The sequence below is a fragment of the Budorcas taxicolor genome, chromosome 10 (genome assembly GCF_023091745.1).
Source record: "Budorcas taxicolor isolate Tak-1 chromosome 10, Takin1.1, whole genome shotgun sequence".
Taxonomy (NCBI): Eukaryota; Metazoa; Chordata; class Mammalia; order Artiodactyla; family Bovidae; genus Budorcas; species Budorcas taxicolor.
In genome coordinates, this window is record NC_068919.1 from 90,785,247 (window position 1) to 90,808,082 (window position 22,836).

Sequence of the window (22,836 nt, forward strand, 5' to 3'; positions counted from 1 at the left end):
TTGATCCCTGGGTCTGGAAGATCCCCTGGAGAAGGGAATGGCAACCCACTCTAGTATCCTTGCCTGGAGAAGGGAATGGCAACCCACTCCAGTATCCTTGCCTGGGGAATCACAAGGACAGAGGAGCCTGGCGAGCTATAGTCCACGGGGTCGCAAAAACTCGAACACAACTGAGTGACTTAACTTTCACTTTCACTAGAGTGGATTGCCATTTCTTACTCCAGGGGATATTCCTGACCCAGGGATCGAACCTGCGTCTCTTGCATCTCCTGCATTGGCAGGTAGATTCTTTACCACTGATCCACCTGGGGAGCCCAACAGATAGGGAAGTGCAATTTTGAAAGCTAGTATAGTTTAATTCACTGGAATTAAATTGAAATTGAATTCATTGACTCATTGGAAAAGACCCTGATGCTGGAAAAGATTGAAGGCAGGAGAAGGGGACGACAGGATGAGATGGTTGGATGGCATCACTGACTCAATGGACATGAGTTTGAGTAAACTCCAGGAGTTGGCAATGGACAGGGAGGCCTGGTGTGCTGCAGTCCATGGGGTCGCAAAGAGCTGGACGTGACTGAGCGACTGAATTGAACTGAACTGATAGTTTAATTCACAGTAATGTACTAATTAGCTCACAGATTATGTCATTTTATTCAATGACGTTGAGAAAATTTATCATTAAAATTCAGACTGCTATTTCTCATGGAAGGGGAGCCCTACTGGAATTGTTTTCTCTTTACCTGGTCTAATGAGAACTGGAATTCCGCCAAGAAAGCTACCTGTGCAGGACAGAATGTTTTGTTCCCCGGCAGACAGCCTGGGAAAGCACAAAACTTGTTCCGGGTGCCTTCTAGGAATCAGGAATGCCCTTGGGATTAGAGTGGGAGGGAGAACCCGGACGGGCCCCGCCGAGGGGAGCCAAGTAGGAATCCTGTGCGGGGCTTGTTAGCCTTTTGCAGGCTTGTTGGGATGGCCCTGCTGTGGCTGCAGGCTTGGGGTGCTGGCAAGGCCCGGGATGCCAGCCTGGCCGTAGCTGCCTCTCGGTCTGACCATCCCGCCTCCGGGAGCTAGGGTTGCAGGGCCACCGCAAGTGGGATACACGGGCAGAGGTTCAGTCCTCTTCCACTGCAGAGATGTGAGGATTCTGACAGATAATAGCCTTACAAAGGCACCTTCTCAAAGCTATCTCTAGACTGAGACAGAAGAGCTCAGAAAGGCAACAGTTACTAATAGATCATCACCAGCTCTCTGGGTTCACAGGTGGAGCCCCGGATGGGGAAGGCAGGGGATTCAGAACACAACACCAGCGACGGTAAGACCCTGCAGTCTGCCTAGAATTCCGATCCTGTATATTTCCAGTTGCCAGAAATGGGGTGCTATCAATTTCCTGAACTGATACAGAAATATAGTTAGCCAGAAATAGAATAAGAAGTTCTCGGGGGGTGGGGGGAGCGGGGGGTGGGATTTCACTTCTAAAAACACACAACCATCACAGCAAATCAGTAATTGAGGAGGGGGCGGGGGTAGGTTTAAGTGAGAAACATCCCCAGATATTCTTGCCATGTCCTGTATTTTAACAATCGTTCACAAGTAAGGTGCCAGTAACCTGGAAATAACCTATGCGATATATAGGCTGCACTGACCTGGCCTTGAGCCTGCTGAATACTTCCTGCCCTGGGAAGCCTTAAGGAAACTAGTTGCTGTTGCTTGAGGACGATGTATTCCCTATCCTGTATCTACTCCCTTTTTAATCTGGTAACAATCTTTTTCTTTCTTTTTTTTTTTTTCCTTCTCTCTCTCTGAGAAATACTCCTCCCCAGCACTGCATCTCGGGAGAAGGAAGTGGCAACCCACTCCAGTATTCTTGCCTAGAGAATTCTGTGGACAGAGGAGCCTGGCGGGCTGCTGTCCATGGGGTCGCACAGAGTTGGACACGACTAAAGCAACTTCAGCTGCAGCAGCAGCAGCCCACTGCGTGTCATCTTGGTGGTCATGTCAGTCATGACCTTTGAGCCTTGGGAAGTGACAGGAAATGGCTTGCGGTGGTTTGTCCCAATGGCTACAGCCTGAGGACACCTCCCACGGCTCCTGCCTTCCAGAATTATCCTTTCTGAAGCCTGCTTGATTCTCTAGTTCTCAGAGACCACCTGTATTTTCCTGACAGTCTCTCTCTTTTTGCTGAAAGAAGCCAGTCAGTCTCTGCTGCTTATAAAGCCCCTCACGTGGTACCTTTCAATATTTGAGAGAAGGAACTTTGAAGCAAAGGAGGTATGTGAGGAAACTGCAAATCCCTGTGCTCATAATGGAAGTTACTTCAAGTTTGTGTGTGTTTTGTATGACCTATCGAGAGGCAGCAGGGTTATCGAGAATAAAAAAAGACCCTGGATGTGATGGGTCAGGTCACTCCTGGTCCTTAATTTTCTTGTCTGTGGAAGGAAGAGGTTTGCCTAAGTCATCCCCCAGGTCCCTTCCAGCTTGAAAATCCAGTTATTCCCTAAGAAAGTGACCTGAATCCATGCTTACTAAATTGCAGAGCTGAAAATCCCAGTAAACACAGACCAGAGGCCCTGTTTTTTTGTGATGTCACCCCTCCAGCAGGTTAAACAGCGATTTCCCCCTTGTGACCTCGGTTCTGTTCTCAGGGGGCATCTGTGCCACAGGAGAGGTGAGAGGTGAGGGCCTCTTCTCTGGGCCATCAATTCAGATGGGCCAAGACAGAATTCCCGGTGCTGTCAGCCAGGTGATACCATGCTGGCCTCAGAGAAGTGAATGAGCAGGCGCCTAGAGGAAGGCTTTAAAAATCCTGCCCGTTTAGCAACAGGGTGGCCAGTCCAGCCTCAAACACAGAAGCCCAATTGTCCCTTCAGTCTGCGCCACTACACCCAGCATCGGACACAGAAAGCCCTGGTGTGTGTCCCCAGCCTGGCCCGCCAGGGGAAGCTGACTGGATCGTATTGCCTCTTGGCTCCATGTCATATGGCATCTAGGGTAAAACACAGCCACTCCACACTCCAAACAGGAAATGAAGACTCTAATTATGTTGTTAGGATTTAACAGGGAGAACGGAATAAAGAATATCTGCATAAGGGAAAGTTTAACCAACAGTGTTTCCAAACATTTGTTGTTGTTGTTGTTGGTCAAAATACCCACTTTTGTTTATAACAGATGAGAGGCGGTTTAAAGGACCATGGGCTTTATTGCCTACCATTGGGATCGCCCAGACTTACTCTAAGAAATAAAACTATTAGAGCTGGTTTGCTCACTCCCTAGTTTTGTCATTCCACCAAATCTCACCAGACCCAAGAGGAAAGCCATTGCCTTTGGGCTCACCCAGGCAGACAAGCACCCCTGCTCACTGTGCGCAGGCCAGCAAGGGCTGGTAAGCTGTCTCCTTTGATCAAACACTCCTTCCCTTACTTCTTGTCAGTGTTCCAGTCCTTCTGGACCTTCATGTCCTGGCTGTCTGCAGTCTGATCAGAGGCCCCTTCTCACTCTCCCTCTCTCTGTCAAAGTCATTTGTGGACGATTCTTTCGATCCCATGCACTATCTGCCAGGCTTCTCCATCCGTGGAGTTCCCAGGCAAGAATACGCAAGTGAGTAGCCATTTCCTTCTCCAGGGGATCTTCCCAACCCAGGGATTGAACCCGGGTCTCCTGCATTGCAGGCAGACTTCTTTACCACCTGAGCCACCAGGGAAGCCCCCGGAGGCCCCTTCCCCATGCCTAAATCCCAGCTCTAAACTTGGGACATTATGATTGACGGGCCTTGCACAGGATTGCTGGAATCATAAATCCAACTCCCTGCCTACACTGTACGCGACTGGCCGTCACCTGGCCGTTTTACCTGCACTCGGGCAGGGAAACCTGGCATGCAGCAGCCCGTGGGATGGCAAAGAGCTGGATATGACCCAGCAACTGAATAACAACAACAGGATGCAGATGTCTCTTCAAAACCCAGAAGCCTTCTAGGGTCTGGAGAAAAAAAAATAGCTTCCAACACCAGCTAAAACTTTGAGTCAGGAAACAAATTCATGAGCTCTTAGAAATGTGCTTGGCAACCCCGCTGAGAAGAATAACGCATCGTTTCACAAAATAAGTGTGAAGAAGGTAGGGGAATTAAAAGATGGAATGACCTGGGTCATGCAGGTTTGTGACTTAACCTCACTGAAATAACTTGTGCTTCCTGGCCATCCATTCCCCTGACCCTCCCCATCACCGTTCCCCTCACATAGCACAAAACCAGCACGTCGCAGGGGAAGAGAAAGCCGGCACTTGGATCCCAGCTCTTTCGCCCCGGTGTGGCGGCTCTCAAACAAGAGGGAGCTCTGCCTACCTGAGTTTTTGTCAGGCAGTCGGTTTATCCTCCACACGATGGCATTGAAGGCGTGCTCGTACTTGGCAGTCCCCAGGGTGACTCTCATGACCGGCTCAGAGCCGGAGACGCTGGCTGAGCCAAAACTTGCCCCCCGGTTCACTTTGGCTTTCAGAGACTTCTCCCCCAGGACGCTTTCCCTGCGGAAGTTTTTCACCCACTCGCTGGGCACGGGGTAGCGGACCATCACGTTCTCGCAGGGGACCTGGGTGAGGGGGTCCCAGTTGGAGGAGAAGCCCGCCGACATCCTCAGCCAGCTCTGCACCTCCACCTCCGCCCCGTGGATGCTCGCCGCCGTCCTGAGCGTGAAGGGCAAGGTCTTCTCGGCGAACACCGTCCGGAACCGCATGAGCTCGAAGCGGCAGGCGTCCAGAGGGTTGAAGAGGATGACGCGCGAGCCGCGGAACACGTCCTCATCCACGCAGCCGTGAAAGCGGCACTCGTGGAGCCGGATCCACTTGGCGGTGGTGGTGGGCACGATGTCCTGGCGGGACACCACCTCGTTCCCTTTGACCAGGACGTCGTTGAGGCCCAGCCGGCACTCGGCCAGGCCCGAGAGGAAGCTCAGCACGTGGATCCGCGTCAGGACACTGTGCTGGAGGATCTGGTTGTCTCCCTTGCTCACGAGGCCGGAGAATTCATCTTGGACATCCACCGTCATTTCCTCTTCCAGGTAGTTCAGGCCGACCGTGCTCAGCTCCGTTGACAGCACCGGCAGCTCCATGAGGCGGTCCTGAACCGCACGGATGAAGCTCAGGAAGTCCTCGTAGTTGGTGGTGCCCAGCTTGATGACCTGCTCCCTCTCGGCCAAGTGGGCCACGGCGGGTTTAGGCTGGTACTTCTTCTTCTCCTTGTAGGTGACGCGGTCTATCCGCAAGCTGTGGATCCTACCATTCTCGTCGTAGTTTTGGAGCCGGGGTTCGGAAATCTCATGGCACATCTCCAGCTTGAACTCACGGAATGGCCTCTCCAGGCCCTGCTCGTAATACAGCTGCAGGTAACCACCGTCCGTCAGTTTGACGTAGATGGGTCCCCAGTGCCTGGAGGACATGATGTTCTTCTTCTCAGGGATCCTAAGCATCATGGGCCAGCCGTCCCTGGGTGGGGACTGCTCGGAGCCTGCCTGGTGGGCATCCAGTTCAGCCCAGGCAGCCGGGTCATCATCAGGGAGTGTCGCACCCCCGAAGTGGTCAGAGTCCTCGATTTGGAGCCGCTTGAGTTTTTCCACAGCATCCGAGCGTGACTGGTTTCGGCTCGAGTCATCAAAACTGATGGCGTCCCGGTAGACGACGATGAGGGAATCTCTCTGGCTCTTGCCTGGGGTACCGGACACAGAACTGTTCTGGGCTCGCCTCTCCTGCTCCTCAAAGAAAGCCCGGAAAGGGTTGATGGGGGAGGGCTGTACATCCTGTAGCGTCTCATTCAGAAAAGGATTGGTGGCCCTCCAAGGTGGAGCCTCGGGCATGGCAGGCGGATGGCTTACGGAGGACACGTCTAGCTTCTGAACTTTGGAGAAGTTCATCAAAGTGCTCCTGGGCCGTTCCCGCTTCTTAAATGACCCTGTTGAGTTGCAAGGTCCGTCTGGGATCACAGAGGTGAGAGGCAGTGTTTCTGGCTTCAGAGGAGATGTGATGGGGGACAAAGGGCCGCTGACTTCATTGTCATCAAAAGTGACCCAGCTGGGGAAACGCGCAGAGGTCACTGGCGTGGTGGGGTGCCCGTTCATGGCCGGGCTGCCGGCCTGCCAGCTGATGGCCTCCATCTCTACCTCTTCATCCTCCTGAAGAGAGGAGGAATTGTCTGAAAGGAAAAGGAGAACACGTGAGGGACTGCTGCTCAGGGCCTCTAGGAGTATGGGGATGAGGGAATTTTGCTAGAATTTTAGCTGGAATCCAGTAAATTCCTAAGCAGTCATTACCTGTCTCGAGTGTTTAGTCTGGCACAGCTCTTACAGTTTTGTAGTAAGCACACCAGACAAAGTAGAAGTCACTCAGTCACGTCCGACACTTTGTGACCCGTGGACTATATAGTCCGTGGAATTCTCCAGGCCAGAATATTGGAGTGGGTAGCTTTTCCCTTCTCCAGGGGATCTTCCCAACCCAGGGATCGAACCCAGGTCTCCCACATCACAGGTGATTTTTTACCGTCTGAGCCACCACAGAAGCCCACCAGAGGGCCATACATTAAATGCAGTAAGAATGCAAACGTCGATATAAAAGCACTGAGAGAACCCAGGTCCATCACAATTTAACTCTTATACATTCTACTTTATTTTATAGATGTTTCTGGAATAGGTTTTTTTCTTCCTTTTTGACTCTAATGTATGTATTCTTAATTTTTAAACATCAAAACCACCTCTTAAATAAAATGATATAAAGCTGATCACATTGAACAAAACAAGCCATATGCTCTAAGTGATGATATGACTGTGAATAATGTAATTGGAGGGATTTTTAACCAAATGTGATCAATAAATACTAAAGACAAAATGCTAACATCCTTAATATGAAGTAAGTTTCATATGCAAGTGAATAAGAAAACTATAAAAACTTGAAATACAGGCAGAAGACAGATAGACAACCCAGGAAAGAGAAAGCAAAAATATCTAATAGCCACGTGGGAAATGTTCAGTTTCACTGCTACTGCTGCTGCTAAGTCGCTTCAGTCGTGTCTGACTCTGTGCGACCCCATAGACGGCAGCCCACCAGGCTCTGCTGTCCCTGGGATTCTCCAGGCAAGAACACTGGAGTGGGCTGCCATTTCCTTCACTAGTAATAAGAAAAATGAAAATTAAATCCCCCCAAATAAAGTGAAGATTTTCCAAGTTTCAGTATTTGATGAGGGTAAGGGTTCTATAATATAAACAGTAAACAGATCCTCAGTGGGACCATAAGTTGCTATAAATTCTCTGAAAATGGTTTGGCAGTTTATATTAAGGGTCTTACAATGACTTAGTAATCTTACCCTAAGGAAATGAATCCAAATTGTGAACCAAGTTTGGGGTGAATGTTAGGAAACTGATGCACACAGTGGAATAACACGCAGCCATTAAAACGTTTACAAGTCTGTAGAAACATAAGAAAATGCTCCTGATATTAATCTCTTCTTTTTTTCTCTAAAATAGTTTTCCATCTTGGAGCTTATTTTATAAAGGACAACAAAGATTATTATAAATAAAACTCCACTCTTGCAGAGCCTTCAAGGAAGGAGCTGCAAAGTTGAGTTTCAAGGCAGGAAAAATCCAAACCTTTTCAGTAAAGACCCTGTGCGTCTGCTGTGGTTGTGGGAAGGGAGAGGGACGTGGGACCTCAACAAAGCCAGGAGTGGATTCTGATGAAGGAATGTCCCAGGAAACAAATCAGTGTCTGGCATAGAGCCATTACTCAGTAAAGGGTTGTTGACTGAATGAGTGAGAAAAGAAACTCTGCTTTGGAGCAGTTGTGTTCTCTCTGTCTCTGTAGAAATGTGTATCGGGATCTCCATTCCACCAACAGTTTCCACCTCCAGACATTTGGACGCGAAGAGAAATGAATATTCAAACGGTTGAGTTTTCTAACCATCCTGCTAAATCTTCCAGCCAAGCCAAATCAGCAGTGTGACATATAATTAGACACGTAATTACATGTGGATGGGATGGCTACCTGCCATCCATCTTTCAAAGTATATTTATTCAAACAAATAGTGATTACCTCTACTGAAAGCATCAGTTTGAAAATGTAAGCTGAATACATGCTCACACACACATACATACCCACACTCACCCCAGAAATAAAATGAGCAAAAAGTATTTTCTATGTGTACAGCATCACAAAAGAATTTCAAAGCATTTTAAAATTAAAGAGGAGACTCTCCTTCAAATTAATCATTAGTGTACTTTTGTAGATGTATAAGTGATTTATTTTCTGGAAAATGAAGGGAAAAGAATCGGAAAACAATCAAGATTTGTAGGACATGTTTTACCACTAGCACTACTATTGTTATTATTATTATTATTATTACTGTTGTGGTGGTTATAATGAAGGCTAAAGGGAACAATGTAGCCCTAAGTAAAATATAATCACTTCCTTGAAACAGTAACTGAACCTCCCTAGGGAAGGGGATGTATCACAAAATGTATCACTTTCTAATGAAGCAGCTCTATGGAGCTTTTGTGGACAGTATTTCCACTCAGACAGTCTGGTGCTGACTCACCCCTTGTACCAAGGATATCCTTTCTGCCTTGGAGCTCAGGACAACTCCCAGGCTTCACATGTACCCTAAGTCCTTTTCGCTTTCAGGGTGGATTCTGCCAAAGCTGTTTATTCTTGCTGCCAAAGGATTCTCTTCTGTTGGGAATTCTGTCCCCCAAATAGCACTTACCATCCTCTCCCAAACTGAAAAAAAAAAAAAAAAAAGGGAAAAAAGGCCTTTGTCTTCCCTGAAGATAGTTTTAACTTTCTTACAGTAAGTCTTAGAATTTTAAGCCAAGTTACTTGAAATCACACCAAGTCCTAGACAGTTTTGAAGCATTAGACTCATAATGCAATTTAAATGAAGTTATCTTTAAATTTGGGGCTTCCCTGGTAGCTCAGACGGTAAAGAATTTGCCAACAATGAGAAGAGACCCAGGTTTGATCCCTGAGTTGGGAAGATCCCCTGGAGAAGGAAATAGCAACCACTCCAGTATTCTTGCCTGGAGAACTTCATGGACAGAGGAGCCTGGTGAGCTACAGTACATGGGGTCGCAAAGAGTCAGACACAACTGCGTGACTAACACACACACACACACACATCTTCAAATTTGGAGGCAAACTTTTTAAATTAGATCAATTTCTAGAGATTCTATATTCATTAAATAGTTTCAAAAGACTGTTACAAAGCTACCTCTTCTTTGGCATCTTCATCTTCCATGATTACAAACTGTTTAAAAAATCCATCTTTGGGGATGGTAGTAGTATAATAGGTCAAATTTCTGAAAATAAGAATTTGGTTTTCTACAAAATCATTTATAAGGAAAAAATAATAGCACTTTTCTAGATGAAAAACAAAAAATTGGTTCATAGTTCACAGCGGGTCACGATGGTTCATATTTTCATATGAAAATAAACCATTTCTTCAAGTGAACCTAAGGACTGCCAAATACTATTTTTAAAATTCTCCCCTATTAACACCAAGTTTTCTTCCCGGGTTAGGAAGATCCCCTGGAGAAGGGAACAGCTACCCACTCCAATATTCTTGCCTGGAGAATCCTGTGGACAGAGAAGCCTGGCAGGTTACAGTCCATTGGGTCACAAAGAGTCGGACACGAATGAGTTAACTAACACTTTCACTTTCTAAATATCCACTAATAGGGACTGGTTATATCCATTGTTATATCCTTAAACTGGAATCCCATGCATCAGTCATGATGATGCTGTTGATGATGTTAACTCACATGGAAGTTGATCATGAAATCTATATTGTTGAGTAAATAACAAGAGCCCACAGTGTGGAGTCAGACTGCCTGGGTTTCAATTCCATATCTGCAGCTTATTAGCTATATGGCTTCGGGCAAGTTGTTTTAACTTCTGTGTCTCCGCTTTCCCATCAATGAAACTAGAAAAATATTAAATGCTACCTAACAGGGTTGCTCGGAAAAATTAATCCAGATGTTAGAACTGTGTCTGGCAAACATTAAATGTTCATTAGATGTTGGCTGCTATACCTACTGTGGCTGCTGCTGCTAGAATGATATATACTCATGATATAAAGTGTATAAACATATTAAAAAGCTTTTTGATGTGAAAACAAATAAGTGGGGTAAGAAGTGATTTTTGAAATTCTAAATCTGTAGTCTTTTCTTCTTTCAAAAATGCAGTGTTGCTTACAAAATAAAGAAATACTAAAAGGTCAAAATGTATCTTTATGCCTCCCACTAACTAATCTTAGAGAAAGAAAACCAAGAGCTTTGCTGTAGTCTGTGTTGATAAAGCAGCAGTTAGATCTCTCCTAAGACACTTGTGACTAGTGTGGCTGGTATTGGAAACAATCAGGGGAAGGGAAAGTCTGGCAAATTTCTCCACTAAGAAGCAAAATGAATTATCTTCAGAAAAACATTGTCATCCACAATTCTGTTTTACTGCCTTATTAAAATATAACCAAAAATCCAGCTTCACTTTACTTACTCTCTCTTCCACTCGCTACCTCCAAATTACTTTTAGTATTATGAGTTGGTGGTGGTGGTTTAGTCACGAAGTCATGTCCGACTCTTGCGACCCCATGGACTGTAGCCCGCCAGGCTCCTCTGTTCATGGGGATTCTTCAGGCAAGAATACTGGAGTGGGTTGCCATTGCCTTCTCCACGGGTGTTATGAGTTGGGCTGCTGCTAAATAAAAGCTATGGATGAGGGTTAGGTTTTCATTCTACACCACAGGGAGAATTTCCAGTACCTTTCCAGTAGTCATGTATGGATGTGAGAGTTGGACTATAAAGAAAGCTGAGTGCTGAAGAATTGATGCTTTTGAACTGTGCTGTTCGAGAAGACTCTTGAGAGTTCCTTGGACTGCAAGGAGATCCAACCAGTCAATTCTAGAGGAGATCAGCCTTGAATATTCACTGGAAGGAATGATGTTGAAACTGAAGCTCCAATACTTTGGCCACCTGATGTGAAGAGCTGATGCATTGGAAAAGACCCTGATGCTGGGAAAGATTGAGGACAGGAGGAGAAAAGAGGCAGCAAAGGATGAGATGGTGGGGTAGTATCGCTGACTCAATGGACATGAATTTGAGCCAACTGCGGGAGACAGTGAAGGACAGAGGAGCCTGGCATGCTGCAGTCCATGGGGTCGCAAAGAGTCGGACACGACTGAGCAATTGAACAACCACAAATGTCCCACCACTCAGTCTGTGCCCCTACAGAGCTGGGACTCATTGTCTCCTTTAATATAATACTCCTCCTAACTCTGACTTCCACAGCCTGGGACACGGAGCACCTCCACCATGAGCATGGACCCTTTCCTACTTACTCTGGGGGTGGAACACGGGAGTCTCATCTGCTTGTAAGTGTCCAGCCATGATGAGTTTATACACTGTGAGTACACATAGTCATGCCCTCTTTCCCTTCCCGGTCCGGAAAGAGTTCCAGAACAGAGCTGTTCTGCTACAGACCAGGTTCAACGTCTGATCATTCTGAGCCTCAGTGATTTTAATTTAGGAGCTTTCCTGGTAGCGCAGCAAAGAAACTGCCTGCAATGCAGGAAACCCAGGTTCGATCCCTAGGTCAGGAAGACGTCCTGGAGAAGGAAATGGCAACCCACTCCAGAATTCTTGCCGGGAGAGCCCCATGGACAGAGGGGCCTGGTGGGCTCCTGGAAGTGCTACTTCTCCACAGGTGACGCTGTAAACTTGGTCAGGGGGTAGGGAAACAGAGCTGGGGCCTCTCAAGCATGATTCTGTATGCTCGTGTACACTGTATTTACTGGGAACGAGAGGAGCCGGCATTCTGACTGAGTCTGTATCAAGCCTATCTTCCATTTTATAACATTGCTAGGCTATAAGGCGGCTTCTGGAAGGAATTCAAGAGGTCTGTTGGGAGTGGGGGGGGGGGGTGTATAAATCAGCTGGACTAAGGTCACTTATGGCAAAGTGAGGGGCAATCCCTGCAAGCTGGAAGGATCTGTACAACTGATCCCCTTGCACCAATATTACCCAAAGCTCATTGCTCTCGATGTAAATTTTCCAGCAATGGCAACAACAGCAAAATAACCGAACAGCTCCTTTATGCAGTAAGTCACTTCTTTTCAACTGAATTTGGAGTAGTTTGATTTCATTTCAGTACTTGTCCAGCTCCCTTTTAGTCATCAAGATCAAAGGAGACATCCTTACAGACTGGTGGTAGGTGCGATTTATAAACTGTAAACATAAGTTAAAACCGTGGTCTAGTCACTAAGTCGTGTCTGACTGGTATGACCCCATGAACTGTAGCCCACCAGGCTCCTCTGTCCATGGGGTTCTGCAGGCAAGAATTCTGGAGTGGGTTGCCATTTCCCTCTCCAGGACGTCTTCCTGACCCAGGGATCGAACCTGGGTCTCCTGCAAAGCAGGCAGTTTCTTTACTGCGCTACCAGGAAAGCTCCTAAATTAAAACACTCTGTTAGAAAAACAACAAACAATGAATTCCTACCATGCCAATAGATCTCTTCTAGCAGGTAGACATCTATTTGTACCCTTGGACCTGTCAAGCTTTTCGGAAGACCTCAAAGGCAGATGGAGTGTAAAGCTCCTTCCAGATGATTTGCAGCCACACTCAGTGCTTTTCCTGGCTGGCCCCAGCACCCTCTTCATCCAGCATATGAACAGCAGGGTCCCCTGGGTGGACACAAGGTCTATAGTAGAAAACATAGCTTCAGGGTGGTTTATACTAATGCTGGCTTGAGTTCCTGGCCCCATACTCATCCTCACCACTTAATCTGTGACCCTGCAGAGAAGGTAAAGGACTTTGGTGTCAGACTGACATGGCCTTGCTTTGGAAAACTGCAATCTTGGGCACGTTACTGAACCTTCTCTAAGCCTCATGTTTATCAACTCTTCAGGGGAATGAACAGTACCCACTTTGTAGTGTTGTGAGGATAAATGAGATCAATTAAGGACAGTGAATTTAACTGGTCCACAGCACAATAAATGATAGCAATCATGATAAAAATATGTAAATATTATCATTATTTCAGAGTCCTTAAGCAAAAAAAGAAGTGAGGTGGGTGGAGAAGCAGGGAGAAACAAATGCCTGGAAGTTTTATCACTATCAAAGGAAAGGGGGGGCAGTGGAGAAAAAAAGAAGAATGTTTGCCTTGGGTACAATTCCATGAATCCGAATCTTTCCACCATTATTGCTAAGGCTTAGGAATTACAAGAGATGTAAGAGTCTGCATTCACAAAGCCACCTTGATTATCACAAAACAGCACTAGAATCAGCTACATAAGGGAAGTGCGAAGTCATGAGACAGGATACAAAACTTCCTATTAACCCTCTGGTACTAAGAACTGCCTTTGCAATTGCAGGCTGAGTCTAAGATGTTTCAGTGTTCCAGAGCAGCAGAGGAGAGGAGGAGAGCACCCGAGTATGTATACAGAATGAGCCACTTGGACATGAGAAGAAAAATACCAGAACTTCCGTTTTTGTTGACTTTTTAACCCATCCTTTAAACATTTCTATTTTTTGTTTATGTTAGAAAATATATACTAAAATATCTAGTATGTTTGTAATTTAGAAATATATTTATAATATAGTATATTTATAAATATACAAATATTAGAGGTTCACGATCAAACCTTTGGAGAGACAGGACCAAACATTTAGAGAAGGCTGGATCAGTGCACTAGGCATATTTTAAATACTTATCATGGATGCACATACACACAGACACACACACACACACAGAGACATACACACAAACACACACCCATACACACAAACACACACCCATACACACAAACACACACACACACACAGATACCACCTCTTCTCTGTCTCTGTCAGAGTGGGCTACTGTAATCAGAAATATGGTCTTGGTTGTCAGTCAAAAGGGAAAGGTACTTTGGCAAATAAGAAGGATGTATTACTCTCTGAAGCTCTCCTTTTGTTTGGGCAATAATTGAATTGTACATGCTCCAGCTCCCTGGTGGCCATGCTAACAACCTATATCTTAGCCTTTTCACGTTGCATATAACCTACTTAAGCTTGACTTGATCATCACCCATCTTACTCTCTAGGAAGTTTTAAAACCAGTCTTCCAACTCTGCAAAAATTATAAAACTCATCTAAACAAATAACTGTTGGAGTTGCTGCCAGGGCCAAAGATTATTCAACCTCACTATCACAATACTGGTCTTTTGATGTCTCTCTCGGCTATACTTTTAGTGCCCAATAAACATATAGCCATGCTAGAAAGAGGGGCTGTCTCAAAAGACCCTGAATAGCCAAAGCAATCTTGAGAAAGAAGAATGGAGCTGGAGGAACCAATCCTCCAGACTTAAGATTGTACTGCAAAGCCACCATCATCCAGACAGTACAGTACTGGAACAAAACCAGAAATAAAGTGTAGGGTAAGGGAGTTAGAGAAGGCGAGGTTCAGAAAAAGAATGAGACGGGCACTTTACAGGAAGAGATCACCTTTAATGAGGCGAGAAGGGGCAGCAGTCAGATTAGTGAGCTGCTGCACTAACCCAAGAAAAGAGTAAGTATATAGAGGCATGTATGTAGAAAGCTACTGTCTTAAGGTGGCCTGTTCTTCTCCAAGGTTGTTGAAAGTAGTTACCTCTTAAACGGCTGGGGCAAGGAATTTTGGAGATCGGCCAGAGGCTGGACTGGCTGGGAGCTGGGTGTAATCAGCCTTAATTTTTTGGTGGGGATGAGAGAGTTCTTTGTTTTGCATAGAATGGTGAGGAGGACCTGGAGGGAAATTTTAACTCCAGGCTATTTTGAACCATGTAACTTTCCTTCTTATAAACCAATGGAACAAGATGGAAAGCCCAGAGATAAACCCACGTACCTATGTGTACCTTATTTTTGACAAAGGAGGCAAGAATACAATGGGGCAAAGATAGCCTCCGCAATAAGTGCTGCTGGGAAAACTGGACAGCTATGTGTAAAAGAATGAAATTAGAATACTTCCAAACACCACACACACAGATAAACTCAAAATGGATTAAAGACCTAAATGTAAGACCAGAAACTATAAAACTCTTGGAGGAAATCATAGGCAGAACACACTATGACATAAATCACAGCAAGATCCTCTATGACAATTACTCCATGAGTAACGGAAATAAAAATAAACAAGTGGGACCTAATTAAACTTAAGAGCTACTGCACAGCAAAGGAAACTATAAACAAGGTGAAAAGACAATCCTCAGAATGAGAGAAAATAATAGCAAAGGAAACAACAGAAAAGGATTAATTTCTAAAATATACAAGCAGCTTATACAAGTCAATACCAGAAAAATAAAACTTAATCAAAAAGTGGGAAAAAGACCTAAACAGACATTTCTCCAAAGAAGACATACAGATGGTCAATAAACACATGAAAAGATGCTCAACATCACTCATTATTAGAGAAATGCAAATCAAAACTACAATGAGATATCACCTCACACCAGTCTGAATGGCCATCATCAAAAAAATCTACAAACAATAAACGCTGGAGAGGGTATGGAGAAAAGGGAATGCTCTTTCATTGTTGGTGGGAATGTAAATTGATACAGCCACTATGGAAGACAGCACGGAGATTCCTTAAAAAACTAAGAATAAAACCACCATATGACCCAGCAATCCCACTGCTAAGCATAAACCCTGAGGAAACCAAAATTGAAAAAGATACATGTACCCCAATGTTCACTGCAGCACTGTATACAATAGCTAGAACATGGAGGCAACCTAGATGTCCACTGACAGATGCATGGATAAGGAAGCTGTGGTACGCATATACAATGCAATATTATTCAGCCACACAAAGGAATGCATTTGACTCAGTTCTAATGAGGTGGATGAACGTAGAGCCTATTATACTGAGTGAAGTAAATCAGAAAGAGAAAAACAAATATTGTATTCTGCTCAGTCACTCAGTCGTGTCTGACTCTTTGCGACCCCATGGACTGCAGCACGCCAGGGCTCCCTGTCCATCACCAACTCCCGGAGTTCACTCAAACTCATGTCCATTGAGTCGGTGATACCATCCAACTATCTTATCCTCTGTCGTCCCCTTCTCCTCCTGCCTTCAATTTTTCCCAGCATCAGGGTCTTTTCAGATGAGTCAGTTCTTCACATCAGGTGGCCGAAGTACTGGAGTTTCAGCTTCAGCATCAGTCCTTCCAATGAGTATTCAGGACTGATCTCCTTTAGGATGGACTGGTTGGATCTCCTTGCAGTCTGAGGGACTCTCAAGAGTCTTCTCCAACACCAGAGTTCAAAAGCATCCATTCTTTGATGCTCAGCTTTCTTTATATCCAACTCTCACATCCATACATGACTACTGGAAAAGTCATAGCTTTGACTAGACGGACTTTGTTGGCAAAGAAATGTCCCTGTCTTTTAGTATGTTGTCTAGGTTAGTCATAGCTTTTCTTCCAAGGAGCAAGAAAGAAAAAGATAACACTAAGTCATGTCTGACTCTTGCAACCCTATGAACTGTAGCCTGCCAGGCTCTTCTGTCTACAGGATTCTCCATGCAACAATACTGGAGTGGGTTGCCATTTTTTGCCAGTGGATCTTCCTGACCCAGGAATTGAACCTTGGTCTCCAGCACTGCAGGCAGCTTTTTTACCAACTGAGCTACATGGCAAGGGTCTTTTAATTTCATGACTACAGTCACCATCTGCAGTGATTTTGGAGCCCCCAAAATAAAGTCTCTCCCTGTTTCCATTGTCTCCCCATCTATTTGCCATGAAGTGATGGGGCCTAGAGCTACCAGGGAAGCCCCCAATACTGTATATTAACACATATATATGGAATCTAGGGAAATGGTACTGATGAAGTTATTTGCAGGGCAACAACTAAGACAGACATAGAGAATAAACTTATGGACACAGGGGTTGGGGAAGAAGGAGAGTGTGGGATGTATGAAGAGAGTAACATGGAAACATACATGACCATATGTAAAATAGACAGCCAGTGGGAATTTGCTGTATGATGCAGGGAACTCAATCCAGGGCTCTGAAACAACCTAGAGGGGTGGGTTGGGAAGGGAGGTGGGAGGGAGGTTCAAGAGGGAGGGGACATCCTTATGGCTGACTCATGTTGATATTTGGCAGAAACCAACACAATACTGTAAAGCAATTATCCTTCGATTAAAAATAAATAAAATTTTAAAAAAGATTAATAAGAGGGGCTGTCTGTGAGATCCTGACCTATGCCAAAGTCACCACTAGCTTTATAGCAAATGTCTTTGAATTAAATGCTTTAAATCTCTTATTGTTCAAACAACAGGTTGACACTATGGTTTTCAGTGGAGTCTTAGAGGAAAAGTCAACCTACATGATTCAGAGAACAAAGTCAATATAGTGAGCAATAAACAGGGAAGGAACATTGTATTATTACCTGCCCCAGGCATCCCTCCCCTGCTACTTGGGGTAACAACATCGCAGCTGAACTTCTCTCCTTTCATACAGGTCTTCCTGGAGTATCAATCAAGGTACTCCACCCAGGATGCAGACGACCCAAGTAAAGTCAGATTCTTGTTGGAAATTTTGAATGGACTAACCCAAGTGCAGGGAAAGAGTGGGAGCTGTTATTCAGACGGACGCACCCTGAAGAGTCTGCATGGAGGTCCTGACCATCTGCTGTCGTTCAGTCGCCAGGTCATGTCTGACTCTTCCTGACCCCATGGACTGCAGCACGCAGGCTTCCCTGTCCTTCATTGTCTCCTGGAGTTTGTTCAAACTCATGCCCATTGAGTCGATGATGCCATCCAACCATCTCATCCTCTGTCGTCCCCTTCTCCTTCCACCTTCAATCTTTCCCAGCATCAGGGTCTTTTCCAATAGTTTGCTCTTTGCATCTGGTGGCCAAAGTATTGGAGCTTCAGCATCAGTCTTTCCAACGAGTATTTGGGATTGATTTCCTTTAGGATTGAGTGGTTTGATCTCCTTGCCATCCAAGGACTAAGCTGCCCATCTGTGGCAGACAGCAAAAATGGCCACAGAATCTTTTCTCTTCCCATGCTCTCAGGCAGTACCCTCCGCCACTGATTTTGAGACAGAGTACATGACTTGTGTTAGTCTAGATCAAACACCTTGCTAGCAGAGAACTGAAAAGTGCTGTGAGCTATGACTTGTCCTCTTCTGCTCTACTTGGAACCCAGAGATCACCATTCGAATGAGGCTGCAGGTGGATGAGTGGCCAGGTGAAGAAGTAAGTTATCCAAATCAACCAGGCAACTGACTACAGACGAATGCGTGACCCCCTAAGATGAGTCAACTCTGCTTAGACAGGGAACTGCTCAAGCTTGCCCAGATTGCCAAGTTTCAGAATCTTGAGCTACTCTTGAACAAACAGCTGTTTTGCGGGGAGGCACTAATTTTCAGTAACCAGCTTTGTAACACAGTAAAAGCTAACACAGCAACTTCCAGGAGTTTGAGTTTTTAGCTTTTCTTCTGATTCTGTAAACAACTATATCCTTAAAATAAATTCCTTTCTTTTAAAGGTAGTCAAGTTGGCTGCTGCTGCTTGCAGTCCAAGTTTCTTAGCCACCAGGAGGAAGAAAGGTGAAAAGATCTTTGTTGGAAACATGGGCGGATATAAATTCCTAGAACCTTCTAAATGTGTCTGGCTATTGAGCAAAAGTGTTTCCATTTTATTGCTCCTCTCTATTCTCCTTACTCTTTCTGCAAGGAAGTAGGACAGTACTCTTCTTGTTTAAATAATACAAGACACATACCTTCAAACTCTGCAAGTTTGGAGGAAAGGAGTTTCAAGGGCTCTTATCCCTAGAATTGTCATCTTTGGCCCTGGTCACCCTGGGCACACACAGGTGGAAAGTGGATCCTGACCGCCCTGTCCAGTGGTCAAGAGTATGGACTCTGGCTCTAGGCCGGCTCCTGCCCTAGCTCTGTGACCTTGGACAAGAGCACTAGTTACTACATAGTGCAGTATGACAAATTCACAAAGCCTCAGTACCCCGAACTGAAAACGGAGGTCATCATAATACTGCCCTCTTAAATTGCAGTGAGGACTGAGTTAACGTATTTAAAGTTTGCATAGCAAATATTACATAAGTATTAGGAGGATTCTTATCACAATACTCCTTAGGGTCCCAGTACCCTTGGGAAAGATTTTGAAAAGAGACACTTGGCACTGCGGGAGCTTCGATAAAGCCCCACCACAGAAGGTTTTTCTTCTAGCCCTGGCTCTGCCACAAACCCCTGGTGGTCTTAGGCAAGTCTTTCTGTGCCATTTCCCCCTTTAACATGGGATAAATATAATCCCTCTTCTGATTTGGAAGAAAACATGAAATAACACATGGGAACATGCTTCTACACATCCAAAAGTGCTCGACCCTTCTTTGGGAAGGCCTGTGATTCCTTTTCAGATAGCGAGGTGGTTTGAGGTTCCAAGTGAGTCCTATAGTCCCTCAGGCTGTGTGAGTGGATCCGAGGTGGGCAGTTATTGCATTGTCTATAGATAGAAGACCATGGACATGCAGAAAATAGTCTTGCATTAAAAACTTATTTACAGGACTCCTCTGGGGGTCCAGGGGTTAAGAATCCACCTGCCAATGCAGGGTGCACAGATTCGGTCCCTGGTCTGGGAAGATCTCACGTGCCATGGGGCAACTGAATCCACAGGCCACAACTACTGGAAGCCTAAGCACCCAGAGCCCGTGCTCGGCAACAAGAGAAGGAACCGCAAGGAGAAGCCCACTCCCCACAACTGGAGAGTAACCCCTGTTCGCCACAACTAGGGAAAGCCCGCGCACAGCAACACAAACCCAGCCGAAGAAATACATCTCTAAGAGTAAATTTTTATAGACTTATTTACAGAGACATTAAACTCAAACTTGTCTGTTGACAGACTCAGTTGCATATCAGATCAAAGGGGTCCTGGACTTTTCAAAAGTCTCCCAGAGACCATTAAGTGTTTCTGAGCAAGGACAAGAAATGAAATAAGCAGAGAAGAAGAGAAAGTAGATGAGCGATCACACTTTCACACCTTTATACCCCTTGAACTGACAGATGCCCCTTAAGTGATTTTACTCCCCAACTGTGCCTGGGACCAGGGTTGAGTGTTCTTTACCACCACTGGGGGCAATGCAAGATTTAAGGCCCACAGAACTTAATGTACTCACATTTGAGTTCATTTTATTATTTTTTTAATGTTTATTTTTATTTATTTATTTGGCTACGAAAGTGAAAATCACTCAGTTGTGTCCAACTCTTTGCAACCCCATGGACTATGTAGTCCATGGAATTCTCCAAGCCAGAATACTGGAGTGGGTAGCCTTTCCCTTCTCCAGGGGATCTTCCCAACCCAGGGATTGAGCCCAGGTCTCCCGCATTGCAGGCGGATTCTTTACCAGCTAAGCCTCCAGGAAAGCCCTTATTTGCCTGTGCTGGGTCTTATTGTCGGCATGCAGGATCTTTAGTTGCAGCATGTGGGATCCAGTTCCCTGACCAGGGATCAAACCCGGGCCCCCTGCACTGAGAGCACAGAGTCTCAGCCATTGGAATGCCGGGGAAGTTCCGTTCAACTTAAGTTGAGTTCAATTTAAAGCACACCAGTTTTATAAATGTTCCAGCCACCAAATCCTAAAGCAAATAAAAGTTTGTTTCTAAAATACAAACAAGGCGAAATTTTTGATAATTTTAAGGAAGAAGTCGTATTTTAGAAAATTTGGATGGTGCAGAAACACAGACAGACAGTGAAAAGCACCCAAATCTTGCAGCCACCTGAGATGATCGAGGTCACCATCACAGCGCGCTTCCTCCACGCTGTTTCACTCCGCTCTGACACGTTCATGAACACACACCTCTCTACAAAGCAGGGATCATTCTGCACATGCAGTTCTAGGGCCTAGGTTTTTTGGCTTAACGTTCTCAGATGAGACTTTTCATGGGACAACATTCACAACAAGTACGTGCCAGTAGTTTGGCAGGATCTGAGCGAGCCGTTAGTATGAGCATTATGTTTGCTACAAGGGTTTGGAATGCAGAGCATCCAAGTATATTCATTCCAGGCCCTAAATGCAATGTCTCGCTGCCTCTGTCGGGAGGGGCAGGACATGTGAAAAGTAATAAGAAAGCATGACACTGCATGAAGGGTGATCAATGCTGATGATTTGTTTCAGGAAGTAAATGTGCCTCCTGTTGATAGTTAGGGGCTACAGAGATGAGGCAATGGGATCAGGACTATTTCCAAGCCTGAAGCTTCTAGCCTGGCTGTGACATAGAGAAATGTTGACAAACATCTGTGTCTCACTTTGTAAAAACAGGAACTTTTCTGTCCTCACTGGGGGCCTTTCCTGGAGGTCATAATGAATTTCCTCTGCAGTTAGATGCACAGCCAGCTGACCAATACATATGGCCGGGAGTTCCTTGGAGATCCAGGGGTTAAGACTGAGTCGCTTCCACTGCAGGGGACACCGGTTCAAAGTCTGGTCGGGGAAAAGAAGATCCCACATGCCTCGTAGCACAGCCAGAAAAATGAAAATCAAACAAACAAACAAACAAATACACGTGGTAACTTGTTACAATGTTGTGAATCCGGAGTCTCAAAGCACACCTCCGAGGACACTCAATACAGTGGAGTACAGTTTATCACACCAGCGGGTCCAAGGGGAATCAGTTCCCGACAAGGACCCTGATGTTTCTGAGAGGCCCAGTTTTATACCTCACACTACGTGACTGATTACATGTTAGCAACCTCTTCGTTGTATATTACTGAGTTTTACATCAAGTTGGTGCTAGGAGAACAAACAATTAAGGTTTAAAGGGGGGGAACAATGATTATACATCAAGGGGGGATGTCTCCATGGTTAATCTAGCAGGGGCAGCCTGACCTCCACTAGAAATCCCTGTTTGTTGTCTGTAGGGAGGGAAGTCTCCAGGAGAGCTTTCACTAGCAATGGTTTCCTCACTCTTGGGCAGGGTTCAGGCCCAGTTCACATCCTGTCTTTAAGATGCATGACAAGCTTCAAGGTGGAATCTCTCCTGCTTTTCTCACACTGGCCCCAACAATAGCTTCTTCTTTGCATATATGAGAGAAGTTAAGCAAAGGACCTAAATCCAGAAGCATGTTGCACAGTTCCCCCACCAGGGATTTGAACCCACATCCTAGGCAATGAAAGTACAGAGCTGCAACTGTTGCACTGCCAGGGACTTGCCCCTATACAATCGATTTTCATTATTACTAGTAAAGGAAAAGGAAGAGGGCACTAATTTCTTCATTTTGAGGTTTTCTTTCTTTCTTCTTCTTCTTTTTTTTTTTTTTGCTTAGTGTAAAAGTTTTAATTTTAACAATCAACATAAAGCAATGAAAATAACTGATGTTCACTAGTAGGTGAATCTGCAGGGACCCACATAGGGGAAGGCAGGTACATTAAGTATTGACTAAAAATCAGATACTAAAAAGCAGGAACCTATGATTAAGAAAGAAAACAGTGATTATTTTGACAGGACAATGACTTAGAATGGCTCCTTGGGGGGCTGGGCAGCTCTGGTGATAAAACTACTCTACTGGCAGGCAGGTGACAGTTCCCTTTCTGGAAAGGGAGATGAACTCTCAAGGATTTGTGACTCTCCAGATAATGACTTCCTACTCCACAAAAAACAAAGCCCAGCCTTTGGAAATAACGGCCTGTCTCTGGTCCTGGGGCTGCCAATCTCGGTCTGGTCTGAGGGAGGCTTCTCAAGCTCCAAGCCTCCAAGGCTTCCCTGTTTCAGAGACACACAAAGATGCCAGGCTTCAAAGCCAAGGTTAGAAAGAGTCACCTCTGGGTGAAGTCACCCTGGGCTCAGA

The 22,836-nt window shown here is 45.3% G+C and overlaps 1 protein-coding gene across 4 annotated transcripts in view; it reads right to left on the reverse strand.

The window, feature by feature from the left end:
- STON2 (stonin 2) overlaps nt 1–22,836 on the reverse strand; it is a 164,619-nt gene that overhangs the window by 5,006 nt on the left and 136,777 nt on the right. For all 4 annotated transcript variants that reach the window (XM_052646464.1, XM_052646463.1, XM_052646462.1 and 1 more), the window contains one exon: nt 4,334–6,172. In XM_052646464.1, the coding sequence (XP_052502424.1) occupies nt 4,334–6,172 (1,839 nt within the window). The remainder of the gene's footprint in view (nt 1–4,333; nt 6,173–22,836) is intronic.